Source organism: Mustelus asterias, chromosome 6 (assembly GCF_964213995.1).
Source record: "Mustelus asterias chromosome 6, sMusAst1.hap1.1, whole genome shotgun sequence".
Lineage (NCBI taxonomy): Eukaryota > Metazoa > Chordata > Chondrichthyes > Carcharhiniformes > Triakidae > Mustelus > Mustelus asterias.
In genome coordinates, this window is record NC_135806.1 from 86,126,524 (window position 1) to 86,146,281 (window position 19,758).

A 19,758-nucleotide genomic window follows, 5' to 3' on the forward strand; every position below is an offset into this window, starting at 1 on the left:
CTCATGTTAAGGCTGAACAAATGTTTGTAGTAGTAGTACATCTCAGAAGTCAGGGAAGAACTTCACGACCAGTTTTGTGGCTGACTGCTCACCAAAGACTCAATTCCAAAATATCCTGGCTTAACTCTTGACCATACATTGACCTGCTGGTAACACGTCTAGAACACTGAAACCATGGTCAAGATGAGAGTGAATCTCATATGAAAACTGGCAGTACCACCTAGAGCAGTAGAGCTAACACACTATGCGCTGCTTCACTCACCCAAGTCAACCCAACAGCAGAGTACAGTTGCACAACCTGGCTGAGAAGCCGTCAAGCAAACCTGGTAGATAGCCACCTCCACAAAGCCTTAAGAATTACTTTTGGGACATTGAAACAAACACAGCTTGAGTGGCATCCTGTGTTAGCACATATTAAACCACCTGATGCCTGGAGGGAAAATATCCACCTCAAAGAACGCGCCGGCTAACAGCTAAGAAGGCACTCACATTGACACAGGTCCTTACAAAAAAAACACGCACTTGCTTGAAATCCCAGAGACTCAATTGGAACATTCTCCACACCCTACAAACTGATGAAAGCCCCACCTCTCGATGGTGAATTTCCTGGAGACTGCAGATATTACCAGCTGCAACCTGGTAACTGACCCGAGCTTCTTTCTTCCAAGGAAAATCCTCAACCACTCGAGGACAGACCAGGCAAGGTGTGATTTGATTTGATTTATTATTGTCACGTGTATTAGTATACAGTGAAAAATATTGTTTCATAGAGAAAGAAATGAGAGAGTACAGAATGTAATGTTACAGTCATAGCTAGGGAGTAGAGAAAGATCAATTTAATGCAAGGTAGGTCCATTCAAAAGTCTGACGGCAGCAGGGAAGGAACTGTTCTTGAGTCAGTTGGTACGTGACCTCAGACTTTTGTATCTTTTTCCCAATGGAAGAAGGTGGAAGAGAGAATGTCCGGGGTGCGTGGGGTACTTAATTATGCTGGTTGGTTTGCCGAGGCAGCAGGAAGTGCAGACAGATTCAATGGATGGGAGGCTGGTTTGCGTGATGAATTGGGCTACATTCCTTGTAATTCCTTGCGGTCTTGGGCAGGGCAGGAGCCATACCAAGCTGTGATACAGCCAGAAAGAATGCTTTCTATGGTGCATCTGTAAAAGTTGGTGAGAGTCGTAGCTGACATGCCAAATTTCCATAGTTTTCTGAGAAAGCAGAGGTATTGGTGGGCTTTCGTAACTATAGAATCGGCATGGAGGATCAAGACAGGTTGTTGGTGATTTGGACACCTAAAAACGTGAAGCTCTCGACCCTTTCTACTTCATCCCCGTTGATGTAGACACTTGATGTGGCTACTTGCTCCACAAGTAGAGCATGAGGACCAGCTCAAATTGTGATTCTGACTATCCAAATCAGGATGTATAGATGCTGTCATTGGACTGGGGTAAACACAGTAAGAAGTTTAACAACACCAAATTAAAGTCCAACAGGTTTATTTGGTAGCTTGTGGCTTTTGCTACCAAATAAACCTGTTGGACTTTAACCTGGTGTTGTTAAACTTCTTACTGTATCCAAATCAGACCATTGGCCATACATTGAACTTCAGCCCAAAGAGATCCATTCCTGATGGCATTGCACCATTCATACTATGTCAGCTGAAGTCATTGAATGGATTGTTAATCTTGGCATCAAGCTATAATTGCTTCTCCATCCATACAAATAAAAATATATTGTGCCTTCATACTCAAATCTAGTTCATTAACATATATCAAAGAGAACAGTGCAAGCACCTGAGGAACAACACTGTATACTTCCATCCTGTCAAAACAGCTGTTTCCTAATATTCTCTGTTCTGTTCCTTAGCCACTGCCCTTTAATTCCACAGTCTTCAATATATATTCTTTTAAATTTATTCCTTCAGTTTGGCCACTGAAAATGTGCACTATTGGAATACAAAATAGGACCATTTGTACAATCAAAGAACAAAGAAAATTACAGCACAGGAACAGGCCCTTCAGCCCTCCAAGCCTGCACCGACTATGCTGCCCGACTTATCTAAAACCCCCTACCCTTCCGGGGACCATATCCCTCTATTCCCATCCTATTCATGTACTTGTCAAGACGCCCTTTAAAAGTCACTACCGTATCTACTTCCACTACCTCCCCCGGCAATGAGTTCCAGGCACCCACTACTCTCTGTGTAAAAAATCTGCCTCGTACATCTCCTTTAAACCTTGCCCTTCGCACCTTAAACCTATGCCCCCTAGTAATTGACTCTTCCACCCTGGGAAAAAGCTTCTGACTATCCACTCTGTCCATGCCTCTCATAATCTTGTAGACTTCTATCAGGTCTCCCCTCAACCTCCGTTGCTCCAGTGAGAACAAACCAAGTTTCTCCAACCTCTTCTCATAGCTAATGCCCTCCATACCAGGCAACTTCCTGGTAAATCTTTTCTGTACCCTCTCCAAAGCCTCCACACCCTTTGGTAGTGTGGCGATCAGAATTGAACACTATATTCCAAGTGTGGCCTAACTAAAGTTCTATAAAGCTGCAACATGACTTGCCAATTTTTAAACTCAATACCCCAGCCGATGAAGGCAAGCATGCCATATGCCTTCTTGACTACCTTCTCCACCTGCATTGCCAATTTCAGTGACCTGTGTACCTGTACACCCAGATCCCTTTGCCTATCAATACTCTGAAGGGTTCTGCCATTTACTGTATATTTCCTATCTGTATTAGACCTTCCAAAATGCTCATTTGTCCAGATTAAACTCCATCTGCCATCTCTCCGCCCAAGTCTCCAACTGATCTATATCCTGCTGTATCCTCTGATGATCCTCATCGCTATCCACAAATCCACCAACCTTTGTGTTATCCGCAAACTTACTAACCAATCCAGTTACATTTTCCTCCAAATCATTTATATATATTACAAACAGCAAAAATTCATTATACAGATTATAATATGTAAAGTAGTGTGAATTGTCAGTTAAAATAAAATAATTACAGCTGTAAGAACAAAAACGTAATTTACAAGCTACAGAAATAATAGATGACAATATAAGTTTTTTTTATCTTCAGGATTGACTCTGCACTTGGTTTGCTGCTCCTAGGTGAAGCTGCCAAAATAAACATGACTTGTTTGAAGACTTTGACAGAGCTTGGCATAATTCTTATGTCACATTTTAGTTCTCAAAATTTAAAACAGGTAAAGATGAAGCTATATGGTATGTAATGCAAAATGTTACAGATCATTCTCCTAAGAACTAGTTTTCTCTTAATTTAAGTTAAGAATACTTGTTTAAGTTTAAACTCTTGAAAACTTTGCAGCTTTTCTGATCCAGTCCCAAAGTAATTAGGGCCAGAAAAGGGCAAAACAGCAGAAATCAAGATAAATTGAATGAAAATCTTTCTGGATAGATGTGTGGAGCTGGGAGCCTCAACTTGTCCCTTAAAAGACAATTTCCAGGAGGGGCTTCCCTACGTCAGGAGTTCCCATGCACTGGGTCTACAAAGAGACCTATATAGGTCTGTGCAGGTATGCTTGGTCAAGCTATTTGTAGTATCCAGCCCACTGGTGGATCTGGGGATCACATCATAATCCAGGCTAGGATGGAGGCACGGACCCTTGAAGAACTGTAGATGTAATTTTTAAAAATGTATTTAAAATAAATGAAAATGGCTCGCTTTGTAAAGGCAGAAGACATTTGATCAGGTGCCACATCAAAGGCAATTGCAGAAAATATAGGTCATGGTGTAGGGGATAGCATATTAGAATGGATAGATGATTGAATGGCTGACAGTAAACAGTGTTTGCATGCAGTGGACGTTGTCTGCATGGACTTTAGTCAGGCCTTTGACAAGGTACCGCATGGTAGGTTGTTGCAGAAGGTTAAATATCACAGGTTCCAAGGTGAAGTAGCCAAGTGGATACAAAATTGGCTTGACGACAGAGGACAGAGGGTGGTTGTAAAGGGTTCTTTTTCAAACTGGAGGCTTGTGACCAGCAGCGTGCCTCAGGAATCGGTGCTGGGTCCACTGTGGTTTGTTATTTATATTAATGATTTGGATGATAATTTAGGAAGCATGGTTAGTAAGTTTGCAGATGACACCAAGATTGGTGTATAGTGGACAGTGAAGAAGGTTATCTAGGATTGCAGTGGGATCTTGATCAATTGGGCCAGTGGGCCGATGAATATCAGATGGAGTTTAATTTAGATAAATGTGAGGTGATGCATTTTGGTAGATCGAATCGGGGCAGGACCTACTCAGTTAATGGCAGGGTATTGGGGAGAGTTATAAAACAAAGAGATCTAGGAGTACAGGTTCAAAGCTCCTTGAAAGTGGAGTCACAGATGGACAGGGTAGTGAAGAAGGCGTTCGACATGCTTGGTTTCATTGGTCAGAACATTGAATACAAGAGTTGGGACATCTTGTTGAAGTTGTACAAAACATTGATAAGGCCACACGTGGAATACTGTGAACAATTCTGGTCACCCTATTATAAAAAGGATATTATTAAACTAGAAAGATTTACGAGGATGCTACCAGTACTTGATGGTTTGAGTTATAAGGAGATAGACTGGGACTTTTTTTCCCTGGAGCATATGAAGCGTAGGGGTGATTTTACAGAGGTCTATAAAATAATGAGGAGCATAGATAAGGTCAACATCTTTTCCCGAAGGTAGGGGAGTCTAAAACTAGAGGGCATAGGTTTAAGGTGAGGGGGGAGAGATACAAATGGGTCCAGAGGAACAATTTTTTCACACAGAGGGTGGTGAGTGTCTGGAACAAGCTGCCAGAGGTAGTAGTAGAGGTGGGTACAATTTTGTCTTTTAAAAAGCATTTAAACAGTAAGATGGGTATAGAGGAATAAGGGCCAAATGCGGGCAATTGGGACTAGCTTAGGGGTTTAAAAAAAAGGGGGGCATGGACAAGTTGGGGCGAAGGGCCTGTTTCCATGCTGTAAACCTCTATGATTCTAATAAAGCCAAGGATACTATATGCTTTATTAACTGCTCTCCACTTGTCTGGTCACCTTCAATAATTGATGCATATACATCAGTTTCCTCTGCTCCTGTAACCCTTTAAGAATTTTACCTCTTATGTTGTCTTTCCATGTTTTTCCTGCCAAATGCATCACCTCACACTTCTCTGCATTGAATCTCATCTGCCCCCTATTTGTCCACTCAAGAACATAAGAACTGGGTGCAGGAGTAGGCAATTCAGCCCCTCGAGCTTACTCCACCATTCAATACGATGATGCCCATTCTCCATAACCCATTACTAATTAAAAATCTGTTCATCTCCTTAAATTTACTCAATGTCTCAGCATCCATCGGTACTCGGGGGAATCTAGGTGTTATAGTGTATGAATCATAAAATGTTAGTATGCAGGTACAGCAAGTAATTAAGAAGGCTAATGGAATGCTATCCTTTATTACAGGAGGAATTCACATAGAAGTAAGTATGTTATGCTTCAGTTATACAGGGCATTGGTGAGATCACAGCTTGGATACTGTATGCAGTTTTGGTCTCCTTATTTAAGGAAGGACATAAATGCGTTGGAGGATAGAAACTAGGATCAGGAGTAGGCCATTCAGTCCTTCAAGCCTGCTCCACCATTCAATATGATCATGGCTGCTTCTCTATCCCAATGCTATATTCTCACTTTCTCGCCATACCACTTGATGCCATTAAAGTCTAAACAAAACTATCTCTTTCTTAAGTATATTCAATAACCTTGCCTTCACCGCATTCTGTTGTAGAGAATCCCCAGGTTCACTACCCTTTGAGTGAATAAGTTTTTCCTCACCTCAGTCCTAAATAGTCTATTCCATATTTTGAGACTGTGTCCCCTGGTTCTTGATCCCGCAAGCAAAGAAAACATCCTTCCTGCATCTAGTCTATCCAGCACTGTTAGAATTTTCAATCAGATCTCCCCTCATCCTTCTAAATTCTATTGAATACAGGCCCAATTGAACCAATCTCTCCTCAAAGGACAGTCCCGCCAACCCCAGTATCAGATTGGTGAACCTCTGCTGCATTCCCTCAATGGCAAGTATATCCTTAGGTAGAGAGACCAAAACTGCACACAGTACTCCAGCTGTGGTCTCACCAACTGCAGTAAGACATCCCTACTTTTGAACTCGAATCCTTTTGCAATGAAGGCCAACATACTATTTGCCTTTGTAATAACTCCATGGAGGCGAACGTCCCGTCACCAAGTTACTTTATTTACACCATACATCTGTACACAGTCAGCTCTCCAGTTGTTCCCTGCAGAATACAGGCTGAGAGTCTGACACACCTGCTTTAAAAAGGGAGCATGAGGCTCCCTGATTTAACCATCAATTAAGACTCATCAGTATCTCTTTTCAATACCAACCAAACAAACTCAAATTAACTTAGAGACAAATTAAAAGGGGCAGCTCCCCAAAAGGAGGGGGAACAGCCCAAGACTCATCAGGTATCTCTTTTCATACCGAGACTCATCAGGTATTTCTTTCGACACCAATCAAGTAAACTAACTCAAATTAACTTAGGGACAAAGTAAAAGGGGCGGCTCCCCAAAAGGAAGGGGGGAACAGCCCAAGACTTACCAGGTATCTCTTTTCATACCGAGACTCATCAGGTATGTCTGTTCACACCGAGACTCATCAGGTAGTTCATACTCTTGCAAGCCAACCTCATTAGCCTGGCTGAAGTCATCACAGCCTTCCTAATTGCCTGCTGTCCCTAGTTCTCCACTTTCGTTGACTGCCCCAGAGTTATAGATGACATCCTATTTGATTATGACCTTGGTAAACTATCCCTCATAACTCTTCTTGACCTGTCTGCTGCCTCTGAAACAATTAATTACACATTCTCCTCCATTGCTTCTCCTCTGCTGTCTACATAGGTAGGTGGGCCTGCACTCTTCCTGGATTCAATTTTACCTAGTCAGTTGTGAACTGAGAATCACCTGAAATTGCTTCTCTTCTTGGTCCCTCCTTGTTAGCTCTGGAGTCATGCGAAGATGTTTAATTTCCCCCCTTCTATTTCATTTCTACCTGATGCCACCCTTGACAATGTCATCTGAGAACATAATATTATGTTGATGACACTTAGCTGTACCTCACCATCACTCTTTTTGACCCCTGCACTGTTTTTGATTTGTCACACTGCCTGTTTGACATTCAGTACTGGTGAACAGAAGTTTCCTCCAACTAAGGTCGGGATTTCCCAGCTATAATAACTCCAGGAATCAGCTGTAAAGAAACTGTGCTTTATTTCACAACACCTCAGCCTAAAATTGGGAAGACTAAAGTTACCACCACAAATTCAGTTCCCTAGCACCAACTTCATCCCTCCCTCTAGTCACTGTCTGAGGCTGAATTAGACTGTTCACATTAATGGTGTTGTATTGACCTTTAAATGAGGTTCCAGCCATATATTTGCTCCAGACCATCTACTTCAACCTCTGTAGCATTTCTCTACTCCATCTCTGTCTCAGCTAATCTGCTGCCGAAACCCTCAATCATGCCTTTGTTACATGTAGATTCGACTATTCCAAAGTTGTCCTGTGTGGCCTCCCATCTTCTATTCTTCATAATCAACCAAAGCTATGTTGCCTACGTTAACTTACATCAGCTCCATGATTGCTGACCTACATTGGCTCCTGGTTGGCAACCATTTAATTTTAAAATTCAAATTGCTCCATGTCCTTGGTTCTCCTTATTTCTGTGACTTCCTCCAGTTCTACATCCCTCTTGAATTCTGCCCTTTATTAGCCATTCTGGCTTCTTGCATGTTAATCACCTGTCCTAATATTTCTCTATATGGCTCAATGTCAAATTTTCTTTGGTAACACTCTTGCGAAGCACCTTTGAGACATTTTACAATGTTAAAGACCCTGTATAAATTGTGGTTGCATACTTACTTTTCTCTAAGAACTGCTTTCCCATAGTGCCTTATTTATAATTATCAGGGGCCTGGAACAGTAGAAAGTTTTGCAGATTGGAATGCACTACCCCAGCCAAATCGCTTATGTTATGGAAAGGACAGATTCTGACACAGAATGGACATTCCTCATTAGGTTGTCTTTTCTTACATAAAATTGCAAAAGTGTACAAGGTATTCTTTAGCAGCATTATGATAGAACAACATAACTGCAGAAATTCATGCTGTTAGTATTGTAAACTTAAAAATCCGAAACCAACATCTAATAATAGATGTATTTTACTTTTAGGAAGATGTGAGCACAGAAAATCAGCATGTTTGTTCCTTGCAGCTAAGTCATCTCTATTGCTGTATACTAGGAGACATTTGTCTCTATGGCAGCACCTCAGAAATCCAAAAGGCTGCTCTAATTGGGTGTGGAAGTTCATCAAAGTTACCCAATAGGACAAACACACCAGGATTGCTTCAACTACTACAGATTCAGCCAGCAACAACACCAGGAGATGGTAAGAGCCATGGAGAAATGCAAATTAAATAATAAAAGATCAAAATTGGTAGTAAAGCACCAGTGATAATGCTGGTATTTACATTATATTTCTGCATCTATCTAGCTATTTATTATGAACTTCACATCAGCATTCAGTTCGTGTCTGTACAATCTAACCTACTGTTGTCAAATTTTTCTTGCTTTTGTTTCAATTTGTTCCAAATTCCATTTATAATGGGCCAGATATTGTGGTTGGTTGTGAATGACTGATGTTTACCATTCATCATGCTTACAGTTAGACATTTAGTCAGTTTTTGAGTGACACAATGCAATATATAGCAATATATAGCATGATGCAATATGCAGCATGACACCTTTATGAATTATGTGACGTGTGAAAAGTACAATGTCTTCATTGAGATACACAGGCCTTGATTTTTGCTATTGAGGCCAATTCAGCACAGAGTTCAAATGGCCCTGCTGAGTTCAAGTTTTCCCCAGGTTTTCCCCTCCCGCTTTCCCCTGCTGGCAAAAATGGGATCTATCAAAAATCTGTGGCAGATCTTCCTCAGCTGGTCCCATCTACCTTTTTTGAATGTTTGCAGACTTCCCAAGGTCTAAACCAGGAAGTATAAATAAAAATATTTAAAGCAATGTAAAATCATACACAAAAACCAAGACAAAAGAACAATGTGATTATGTTATTACAATGTTCCCATTATTATTTAATTCACAGATCAGGATCATGGCTGGTGGGTTCGCTATGGAGCAGCATACAGTTTGGAAAAGATCTGTCACATTCTTTATGGTGACAAAAACCAAGAGGGATTAAGGAATGCCGCATGGAATGCTCTGCAGAAACACCAAAGCTTGGAGCAGGACACTCGTGTCCTGGCAGCCATTAAAGTAGCTGAGGTAATTTGTGTATATGGGAGTATGGGTAGTTGAGTCAAAATTTAGTTGCCATAAATTCAGTTGGAAATAAGTATGTTCATTCTATCATACCAGAACCAAAATGCACCCATTAATACAACCAACTTGCATTAATCATATACCCATTCCACCTGGCGTAGGATAATGTGGCATGGAAGCATTAAGTCACTGAGGATATGTACAGCATGCAGCTTCTAGGTTCATTAAAGTCTCATTGCTACTGAGATAAACTCAAAGTGGTCTCAGTGCCCTATTTAGGAACAGGGTGCTGTATTATTGAGTCATTCAAACAGGAGCATAGATACAGGAGTAGGCTATTCAGGCCCTCAAACATATTGTGCTACTTAATTAGGTCATGGCTGATCTGTATCTCAACTCCATTACTCACAATTAGAGTCATAGGGCCCGATTTTACCATTTTCATTCTAAGTGCTGAATCTGGGCGTAATGCAGATCCGACTTAGAAATTTGCTTTCAGGCGCCCCCATACGCATTCGGCCTGAAAAAAACATCTCCAGTCCCATTCGCGCTGTGGGCGGGGCTTAGCACGGCCGGAATGATCGGAGCTCTGAACTGCGCATGCACAGTTAGAACAAAAATTGAAAAAGCGCACCCGTGTCAGATCACTCCTGGCCCGCAGAAAGCGGAGAAAGTGGCCCAGGAGTGACAAGTGGGAGCGATGGCCCCCACAGACATCACTGTCCCCCTTATCCACCCACCCCACTACCCACACACATCACCCCCACCCCTACCACATTACTGTCCCCCTTATCTACCCTCCCACTACCCATGCCAATCACCACCCTGCCCCACTCCCTTCCCCACCGATCACCCGCAGAGTGGCAGCGGACCCTCCTGCCCCCCACCAGAGATCCACCTGCCCACCCCCACCAGAGATCCATCTGCCCCCCCCCCCACCAGAGATCCATCTGCCCCCCCCCCCCCCACCACCAGTGAGTGATCGGGCCTTTCCCCCCCGCCGAGATTCATCTTACCCGCCTCCCTCCTCCCCCCCCCCACCCCAGACAATGATCTGGCCTCACTCCTCCCCCCCCAGAGAATGGCCTGGCCTCACTCACCACCCCCCCCCCCACCTCCCCATACAACGATCTGGCTCACTCCCCCCCCCAGGCAACGATCTGGCCTCACTTCTCCACCCCCCCCCCCGACAACGAACTGGCCTCACTCACTCCCTCCCCCAGAGAATGGTCTGGCCTCACTCCCCCTCCCCTCCAGAGGAACATCTGACCCGCCTCCCCCTCCCCCCCACCAGACAACGATCAGCCCTCCCCCCCACCACCACCAGACAACGATCGGCCCTCTCCCCACACCCCCCGCCAGAGATACATCTGACCCGCCTCCTCCTCTCCCCCCCAACCAGACAACGATCTGACCTCACTCCCCTCCACCCCCCCAACCAGACAACGATCTGACCTCACTCCCCTCCACCCCCCCAACCAGAGAATGATCTGACCCGCCTCCCTCCTCCCCCCCCCCCCCACCACTGATCTGAGTCAGAGAGCTGTTGGAAGCTCGGAACGCACTCTTCAGAAGCTGGAGCGCCTGATTCAGACTTTTATTTAGCAGGTCCATTACGGCGCGGTTCCAGATTGGCAAACGCGGTGGTAAAGGGGGAAATGCTGATAAAATTGGGCCGGCAGTTCATTAATTCAATTTAAATGCATGCAAATGCATTTAAATCGTCGTTGCGCCCGTTTTGGGCGCGAATCAAATCGCCGCCATTTCCGGGTTTCGGTAAAGTGGCCATCTGCGCGGATGCGGGTGTGGATCGCGTTAATGGCCTCACACCCGACTTTAACACATTTTCGCACCCGTAAACGGGCGCGCGCAATGGTAAAATCAGGCCCATAGAGTCATAGAGCAATAGAGCACGGAAACAGGCCCTTCAGCCCAACTGGTCCATGTTGACCATAGCGCCCTCCCAGCTAGTCCTAATTGCCCACATTTGGCCCATATCCCTCTAATCCTTTCCCATCCATGTACTTACCCAAATGCTTTTTAAAAGTTGCTATTGTAACTGCCTCAACCACATTCTGTGGCAGCTTATTCCATATATACGCCACCTTCTGCCAGTGGAAAGAGATTAAGCAAATATCTCTGCTCCATATTCCTTAACAAAAACAGTCTATATTGCTCTCAGTCTTAAATGTTTCCATTAATTCAGCATCCATGTTCTTTTCAGGGAAGGAGGCAGGTTTCAACTACTCTTTGTGATTTCACTTCTTTAATGGCCTAGTTCTAATGTAAAGATTATGATGAAATCTGACCAATTCAGGTCAACAATATGAAATGCTGTTTCTCTTTCCATCAATGCTGTGTGACCTGCTGAGTGTTCTTAGCATGTTTTGTTTTTATTTCAGATTTCCAATATCTGCAATATTTTGCTTTTGCATTAAGATTCTTTTATTCTTTCATGGGATGTAGACACTGCTGGCTGGACCAGCATTTATTTCCCATCCCTAAATGCCCTTGAGAAGGCGGTGATGATCTGCCTTCTTGAACCACTGCAGTCCATGTGGTGTAGGTACATCCACAGTGCTGTGAGAGAGGGAGTTCCAGGATTTTGACTCGATGATAAGTGAAGGAATGGTGATGTATTTCCAAGACAAGAAGGTGTGTGACTTGGAGAGGAACTTGGTTCCATGGTGGTGGTGTTTGCGTGCATCTGTTGTCCTTGTATTCTAGATGATAGAGGTCACAGGTTTGGAAGGTGCTGTTGAAAGAGCTTTGGTGAGTTGCTCAGTGCATCTTGTAAATGGTCCACACTGTTGCCATTGAACTTCAGTGGTGGATGGAGTGTCAATCCTGCGGTCTGCTGTGTCCTGGATGTTGTTGAGCTTCTTGAGTGTTGTTGGAGTTGAACTCATCCAAGAATATTCCATCACACTACTGATTTGTACCTTGTAGATAGTGGACAGGTTATAAGGAGTCAGGAGGTGAGTTACTCTCCATATAATTCCTAGCCTCTGACCTGCGGTTGTCGCCACAGTATTTATGTGGCTTGTCCAGTTCAGTTTCTGGTCAAAGGTAACCCCCAGAACATTGATAGTGGGGCAGTCAACGTTGATAATGCCATTGAGTATCAAAGGCAGACGGTCAGATTATCTCTTCTTGGAGATGGTAATTTCTTGGCACTTGTTACTTTCCACTTGAGAGCCCAAGCCTGAGTTTGTCCAGGTCTTGCTACATGTAGACGTGGACTGCTATAGTGTCTGAGGAGTTGTGAATAGTGCTGAACATTGTGTAGTCATCAAACATCCATACTTCTGACCTTATGATGGAGGGAAGGTCATTGAAGCAGCTGAAGATGGTTGGGCCTAGGGCACTATCCTGAGGAACTCCTGCAGTGATGTCCTGGGACTGAGATGATCGACCATCTACAACCACAATCATCTTCCTTTGTGCCAGGTATGACTATGATTCAGAGTAGATTTATGGGGCAGTTATTGGCCGGGTTAAATTTGTCCTGCTTTTTGTGAACAGCACCTACCTAGGCAGTTTTCCATATTGTTGTATCTGCACTGGAACAGGTTGGCTAAGAGCGCAGCTAACTCTGGAGTACAAGTCTCCAATACTGTTGCGAGAGTGTTGTCAGGGCCTTTAGCCATTGTAGTATCCAGTGATTGAGTCGTTTCTTGATATTAAATAGAGTGACTGAATTTGGCTGAAGACTAGCATCTGTGATGCTGGGGACTTCCAGGGGAGGCTGAGATGGATCATTCACTTGGCTCTTCTGGCTGAAGATTGTTGCAAGTGCTTCAGCCTTTTCTTTTGCACTGATACACTGGGCTCCCCCATCAGTGCTCAGTGAAAGCAAAACTAAATAACAAGTAACAGATGGATTCTCCTCCATCTTGGCCTTTTGTTTTATATCGAAAAAACATTTTTGTCCTTATATGACTGCCCCCCTCCAACATTGGGCCATTTGCCACTTGTTTAGTTTTGCTTTCACTGACCTTTGTTCTCCCATTAACACATTCTGATATTTTTTATGTCACTTTTAGCACATTCTATAGCCCTTCACATTGCTATTAATACTTCCTCTTTCTCATGACCTACACATCTTTGTTGCAATCTTTCCTAGCTTTCACCTTCTTGTCCACTCCTGCTGTTACACTTCCTCTCATGCAGTATATAATCCATCACATTTCTCTCTCTCTTTAGCTGAGGAAGAGTCATAGAGACTCGAAACTTTAACTCTATTTCACTCGCCACGGATGTTGCTAGACCGACTGGGTTTTTCAGCATTATCTGCTTTTGTTTCAGATTTCCAGCATCTGCAGCATTTTGCTTTTATATTTGTATTCAGTACCTGTCCAATAAAGGAAAGAATTCCATACCCTTTCTTGACCACCTTGTCCCAGGTGGACCATACCCTTTCTTGACCACCTTGTCCCAAGTGCTTGTGAGCATGGAGTGTGTAGTAAGAGCGTGTTTCTGCCTGTGCCCTGACCCTAACCCTAACCCTAAGGGAGCAATTTGAAAGTGTGGCCGGCGTGAGGGAGGCCTGTGCGGGCATGGAGAGTCAATGTGGAGTGCTTGTGAGCATGGAGTGTGTAGTAAGGGCGTGTTTCTGCCTGTGCCCTGACCCTAACCCTAACCCTAACCCTAAGAGGTGGGACAAGGTGGTCCTACTACCTTCAGAAATCTGTGGACATGCACTCTTAAGGTCTCTCACTTGCTCAAAACCTTTCCAATTTATTGGACATTTCCTTGCTTTGTTGCTCTCCCCAGATGCATTACTTCACACTTTTGTGCAGATTGAATTCCATTTGCCACTTCTCTGCCCACTTAACTAAACCAGTGCTATAATTCTGGAGTCGACAGATATCCTTTTTACTATCAACCACACGGCCAATTTTTGTGTCATCTGCAAATTTCCCAATCATGCCTCCCGCATTTAAGTCTAAATGATTAAGATATACAACAAACAGCAAAGGCTCCAACACCGAGCCATACAGAACACCACTGGAAACTTTTCCATTTGCAAAAATGTCAAGTCAGCCATTACCCTTTGTTTCCTGTCACTGAGCCAATTTTGGATCCAACCTGTATCCCACGATATCTTATTTTTCTGACCAATCTGCTATGTGGAACCTTGTCGAATGTTTTGCTGAAATCCATGGTAGACAACATCCATTGCACTATCCTCATCAATCCTCTTTGCTACTTCCTCAAAAAATTTGATTACGTTAATAAGGCATGACCTTCCCCTAACAAAACCATGCTGACTATCTCTGATCAACCCATGCCTTTCTAAGTAACAGTTTATTCTGTCTCTCAGAATTGTTTCCAATAATTTGCCCAGCACCGAAGTCAGACTGACTGGCCTATAGGTTCTTCACCTATCCCTCACACATTTTTAAAATAATGGTACAATGTTTGCAGACCTCCAATCCTCTGTGACCTTGTCTGTATCTCATGAGGATTGGAAAATGATGCTCAGATCATCCGCTATTTCCTCCCTGGTTTACTTTAACAGCCTGGGATACAATTCCTCTGGCCCTAGTTACTTATCCACTTTCAAAGATGTCAATGGTTTCGGTGAGTGGGTGGCAAAGAGGCAAATGTAATTCAATCACAGAAAGTGTGAAGTAATTAATGTATTTGGGGAGGGCAAACAAAGCTACGGAATACCCAATAAATGGGAGAATATTGGGAGGAATAGAGAAAGTGAGAGACCTTGGAGTGCATGTTCACAAGTCCCTGAAGGTGGCAGGACAGATGGATAAGGTGGTAAAGAAAGCATATGGAATGCTTTCCTTTACTGGGTGAGGTATAGAATACAAAAGCAGGGATGTAATGATGGAACTGTATAAAATGCTGGTTAGGCCACAGCTGGAATTTTGTGTACAGTTCTGATTGCACATTACAGAGAGAGGGCAGAAGAGATTTACAAAAATGTTTCCAGGGCATGAAAATTGCAGCTATGAGGAGAGATTGGATGGACTGGGGTTGGATCTGAGAACTCTGAGGGGTGACCTGTTTGAGGTGCACAAGATTATGAGGGGCCCAGATAGAGTTACCCTGTTCCACCAAGCAAAGAGGTCAATTACCAGCAGGCACAGATTTAAGGTGATTGGTAGAAAGATTAGAGGTGATACGAGTAAAAACTTCTTCACCTCGAGGGCAGTCAGTGTTTGGAATTCGCTGCCTGGTTTGGTGCAGAGGTAGGAACCCTCAAATTGTTTAAAAGGGACCTGGATCTACACCTGAAGTGCTGTAACCTGCAAGGACTGGTTGCTGGAGAGTGGAATTGAAACGGGCAGCTAGCTTTTAATTTTTTGGCACAGCACAATGGACTGATCAAATTGGATATTCCTCTGCCGTAACATTCTATGGTTCCATGTGGTCAAAAGAGTGTTGTACCTGCATCCAGACCCAGATGTTATATTTAATAAATTTAGAATGCTGTTTGCAAATTCTGTAACAAGCCCACAAATCATGGGTGGGGACAGTCAAAGGGATTCTATTTCTTGAGTTATTTAAAAGGATTATAAGCTGCTTCCAGGTAAATCACTGGTATGTTCATTTTACAAGGTGATCTGCTGCTTTTGTTGTTTTGGCTGTTGTAACCGATGTTGAACTACTCTACAATGGAATTTTGACCAGGATCTTCAGTAAAATGCATGGCTGGCAACATTGATTTGGTGTTTGGAATGTTAGAGAGGATGAAGAGGAGAAACAGCAGGCCACAATCACACATCGACAGTTGCAAGGAAAAGAGACAAAGCAAGAGAAGCCCACAAATGTTGTCTGACCCCATGAGTTTTTCCAGCATTTTCTGTTTAAGATTTCAAATTTTCAGCAACTGCAGTAGTTTGCTTTTGTTTAGTTAACATTTGACAACCAAGTATTTGTTCTCTTGATCTGCCTGTTCACAACAGCACCTGTTTACATTTTTCCAGTTTGAAAGCTGAATGGGGTATTCTGATACAATTGATTTTGCGCTGATATCTGTGCCTCTCAGTTGATTGTATTTTAGTTGGAGCTTTTTTCAGAAACCATGTATTCTGCTGGCTTTCTCAGCTAAGTAAGAGTTTTAACAACACCAGGTTAAAGTCCAACAGGTATATTTGGTAGCAAATACCATTAGCTTTCGGAGCGCTGCTCCTTCGTCAGATGGAGTGGAGATGTGCTCTCAAACAGGGCACAGAGACACAAAATCAAGTTACAGAATACTGATTAGAATGCGAATCCCTACAGCCAACCAGATCTTAAAGAGATAGCCAAGTTCCGCACACATGAGGACGGCCTAAACCGGGATGTTGGATTTATGTCACATTATCAGTAACCCCCACAGCTTGCCTCCTGGACTTGCGGGCTATCCTGTCTGGAGACAATACACATCTCTTTAACCTGTGCTTAATGCTCCCTCCACCCACATTGTCTGTATCTTTAAGATCTGGTTGGTTGTAGGGATTCGCATTCTAATCAGTATTCTGCAACTTGATTTTGTGTCTCTGTGCCCTGTCTGAGAGCACATTTCCACTCCATCTGATGAAGGAGCAGCGCTCTGAAAGCTAATGGTATTTGTTCCCAAATAAACCTGTTGGACTTTAACCTGGTGTTGTTAAAACTCTTACTGTGTTCACCCCAGTCCAATGCCGGCATCTCCACATCATTTCTCAGCTAACACAAGACTCATGGAGACAGTATTCTGGTTAAAGACATTTCTTTATTTCTCAAGCTTGGTTCACGCATTTGGGAGAGAGATTTGGGGCAATCCAAATCTACTCTGAAATTACATCACTCTGTGTTACAATTATACAATTTTCAAAAGCCCTTTGCTCACACCAGTCGGGTATGAGCCAATCATTATTAGTATGGATTATTTACCTTGGCCAATTACATTTAACTTCTGACAGCATGGGACTACGTGAGTTTGTGGACTTTGGAAGTCTTTCTCACAGTCACCTGATATTTTCTTATCAAGTGTAGTGTATGTTCTATTCATTAACTGTCTGGGTCCTCTAGCACTGTCTGGAGCCCACACTGATAAGAGTTTTTTTCCCTTTGCTCAACAGCCGCATTGTTCCGAGGAATGTGGTTCTTTTTACTTGACTACATCCCATCATGCCATAGAGCAGTGTGTCGTTATTTGATTTGATTTATCATTGTCACATGTATTAGTATACAGTGAAAAATACTGTTTCTTGCGTGCTAGAAAAGCCAAAGCACACCGTACATAGAGAAGGAAAGGAGAGTGTGCAGAATGTAGTGTTACAGTCATAGCTAGGGAATAGAGAAAGATCAACTTAATGCGAGGTAGGCCCATTCAAAAGTTTGATGGCAGCACGGAAAAAGCTGTTCTTGAGTCAGTTCGTACGTGTCCTCAGACTTTTGTATCTTTTTCCCGACGAAAGAAGGTGGAAGAGAGTACGTCCCGGGTGCATGGGGTCTTTAATTATGCTGGCTGCTTTTCCAAGGCAGCGGGAAGTATAGACAGTGTCAGTGGATGGGAGACTAGTTTGAGTGAAGGGCTGGGCTTCGTTCATGATCCTTTGTAGTTTCTTGCGGTCTTGGACAAAGCAGGAGCCATACCAAGCTGTAATACAACTGGAAAGAATGCTTTCTATGGTGCATCTGTAGAGGTTGGTGAGAGTTGTAGTGGACATGCCAAATTTCCTTATTCTGCCGAGAAAGTAGCAGTGTTGATGGGCTTTCATAACTATAGCGTCCACATAGAGGGACCAGAACAGGTTGTTGGTGATCTGGACACCTAATAACATGAAGCTCTCGACCATTTCTACTTTGTCCTCTGATATAGGCGGGGCATGCCATGCACTACACTTCCTGAAGTTGATGACTATCTCCTTTGTTTCATTGACATTGAGGGAGAGATTATTGCCGTCACACTAGTTCACCAGATTCTCTATCTCTTTCCTGTACTGTGTCTCATCATTAGCCAAGGTGTATGCTTTTAATACAGAATATATGTTTTCGTAAATATCGGTTTAAATTCTCTAACAGTGGGTTATATATGTTTCTATGCAAACAGTACCTTTGTAAAATATATTGCAGGCAATTTGTGACTTCGCTAAATTAATGTACTCTGATCTGTTAGTCTTTTAGTCCCAGGTTATTCTGAATTCCCTCTTACATGCTGAATGGGGATTCTGATGCAATTGATTTAGCGCTGATATCTGTGCCATTCGGTTGTTTATATTGTCTAGCAGCATATTGGTGTGCGCATGGAGTAGGCTACTAACTCAGAATGGTACCACTGAGGCATTATCTAAAGGTATTGTAGAACTGGGTTAGATTCATAGAGCACAGAATCTGCACCATTTTACAGTTCTCCTGATTCATGATCTTTCTGTGTTTCCACTGGAATTTTGTGTCAACATTTTTACCAGTGATTTGCTGCTCTAAACACCAGACTGGCCAAGTACACAGCTTTTAGAAATGCACTCAGTGACTTAAATTCAATTAGAAATTATGGGTACAAATATCTGTTCTAGCAAAGATGGTCAAACACTTGCCTACACCCTCTTGACTTATCATCCTGCATATTCTTCTGAAATGGAGTAGCTCACACAAATAGTTTGAGGTAGGCAGTCGTGAGTGTGATCTTTGTGTATGTTCTTTCAATAACAATGGCAAGTAACTAAGTGACTCAATAAAACAAGAACAGTGGACACCCTAATATTGGGTCTCCAAAGAGGTTTACATTGTCCATCACAACTTCAATGTCGCAGCTGTGGAAACTCTGGAGAAAATAAATCATCATTGCAAGTGTGTTATACGGTACTAATCACACACTGACGATGAACAAATATTGCTTATCGGGTTGCACTTGATTTGTCCATTTTTTTTTATTTTCCTAGGCGGAATTGAATGGCCCAATAAATCCTTTCATTAATGCAAGCTGTAAAACATCATCATCTCTCAGGAGCTCAGTAGTAATTCACTTTCTGGGGTGGCGAATAGCAAACATTTTGTCTCAGTTTTGCCTGCCTCCTGTGGTTCCTTATATTGCTTTGCCTCGGATGGAACCGCAACAGCCCATTCTTCCCAGGTCTCTAGTTCAGAAACAATTGAAGGTGGAAAAAAAAATCGCCGGTCTTTCACTCAGGTAAGAATAAATTTAACATGGTACTCACTCTGAATTCCATTTATTCTTATTTTCCAGCCACAATAATTCAACTACAAAATTAGTTTTTTTTAAAAAGGGAAAGATCTATTGTTTTATATCAGCAGTGATGGTGTTAGACACTGGAGGTACGGGCAGAGATCGACAGTACCATTTCCCCAAATCTTTTTTTAGCTTCTTTGAATACATTTTGATTTTAAAAAAGATTCAAAGTCACTATTTTTTCACATATTTCATGTGAAAAATGGTCAATAGACTTTTAAACATGATAGG

General features: G+C 42.9%; 1 protein-coding gene across 1 annotated transcript in view; it reads left to right on the forward strand.

Annotated features, from left to right (window-relative positions):
* The window catches only part of tmem232 (transmembrane protein 232), a 74,337-nt gene that overhangs the window by 46,569 nt on the left and 8,010 nt on the right, over positions 1-19,758 (forward strand). Inside the window, exons 9-12 of the mRNA XM_078213874.1 lie at positions 3,089-3,215; positions 8,280-8,454; positions 9,172-9,350; positions 19,220-19,467. Of these exons, the coding sequence (XP_078070000.1) occupies positions 3,089-3,215; positions 8,280-8,454; positions 9,172-9,350; positions 19,220-19,467 (729 nt within the window). The remainder of the gene's footprint in view (positions 1-3,088; positions 3,216-8,279; positions 8,455-9,171; positions 9,351-19,219; positions 19,468-19,758) is intronic.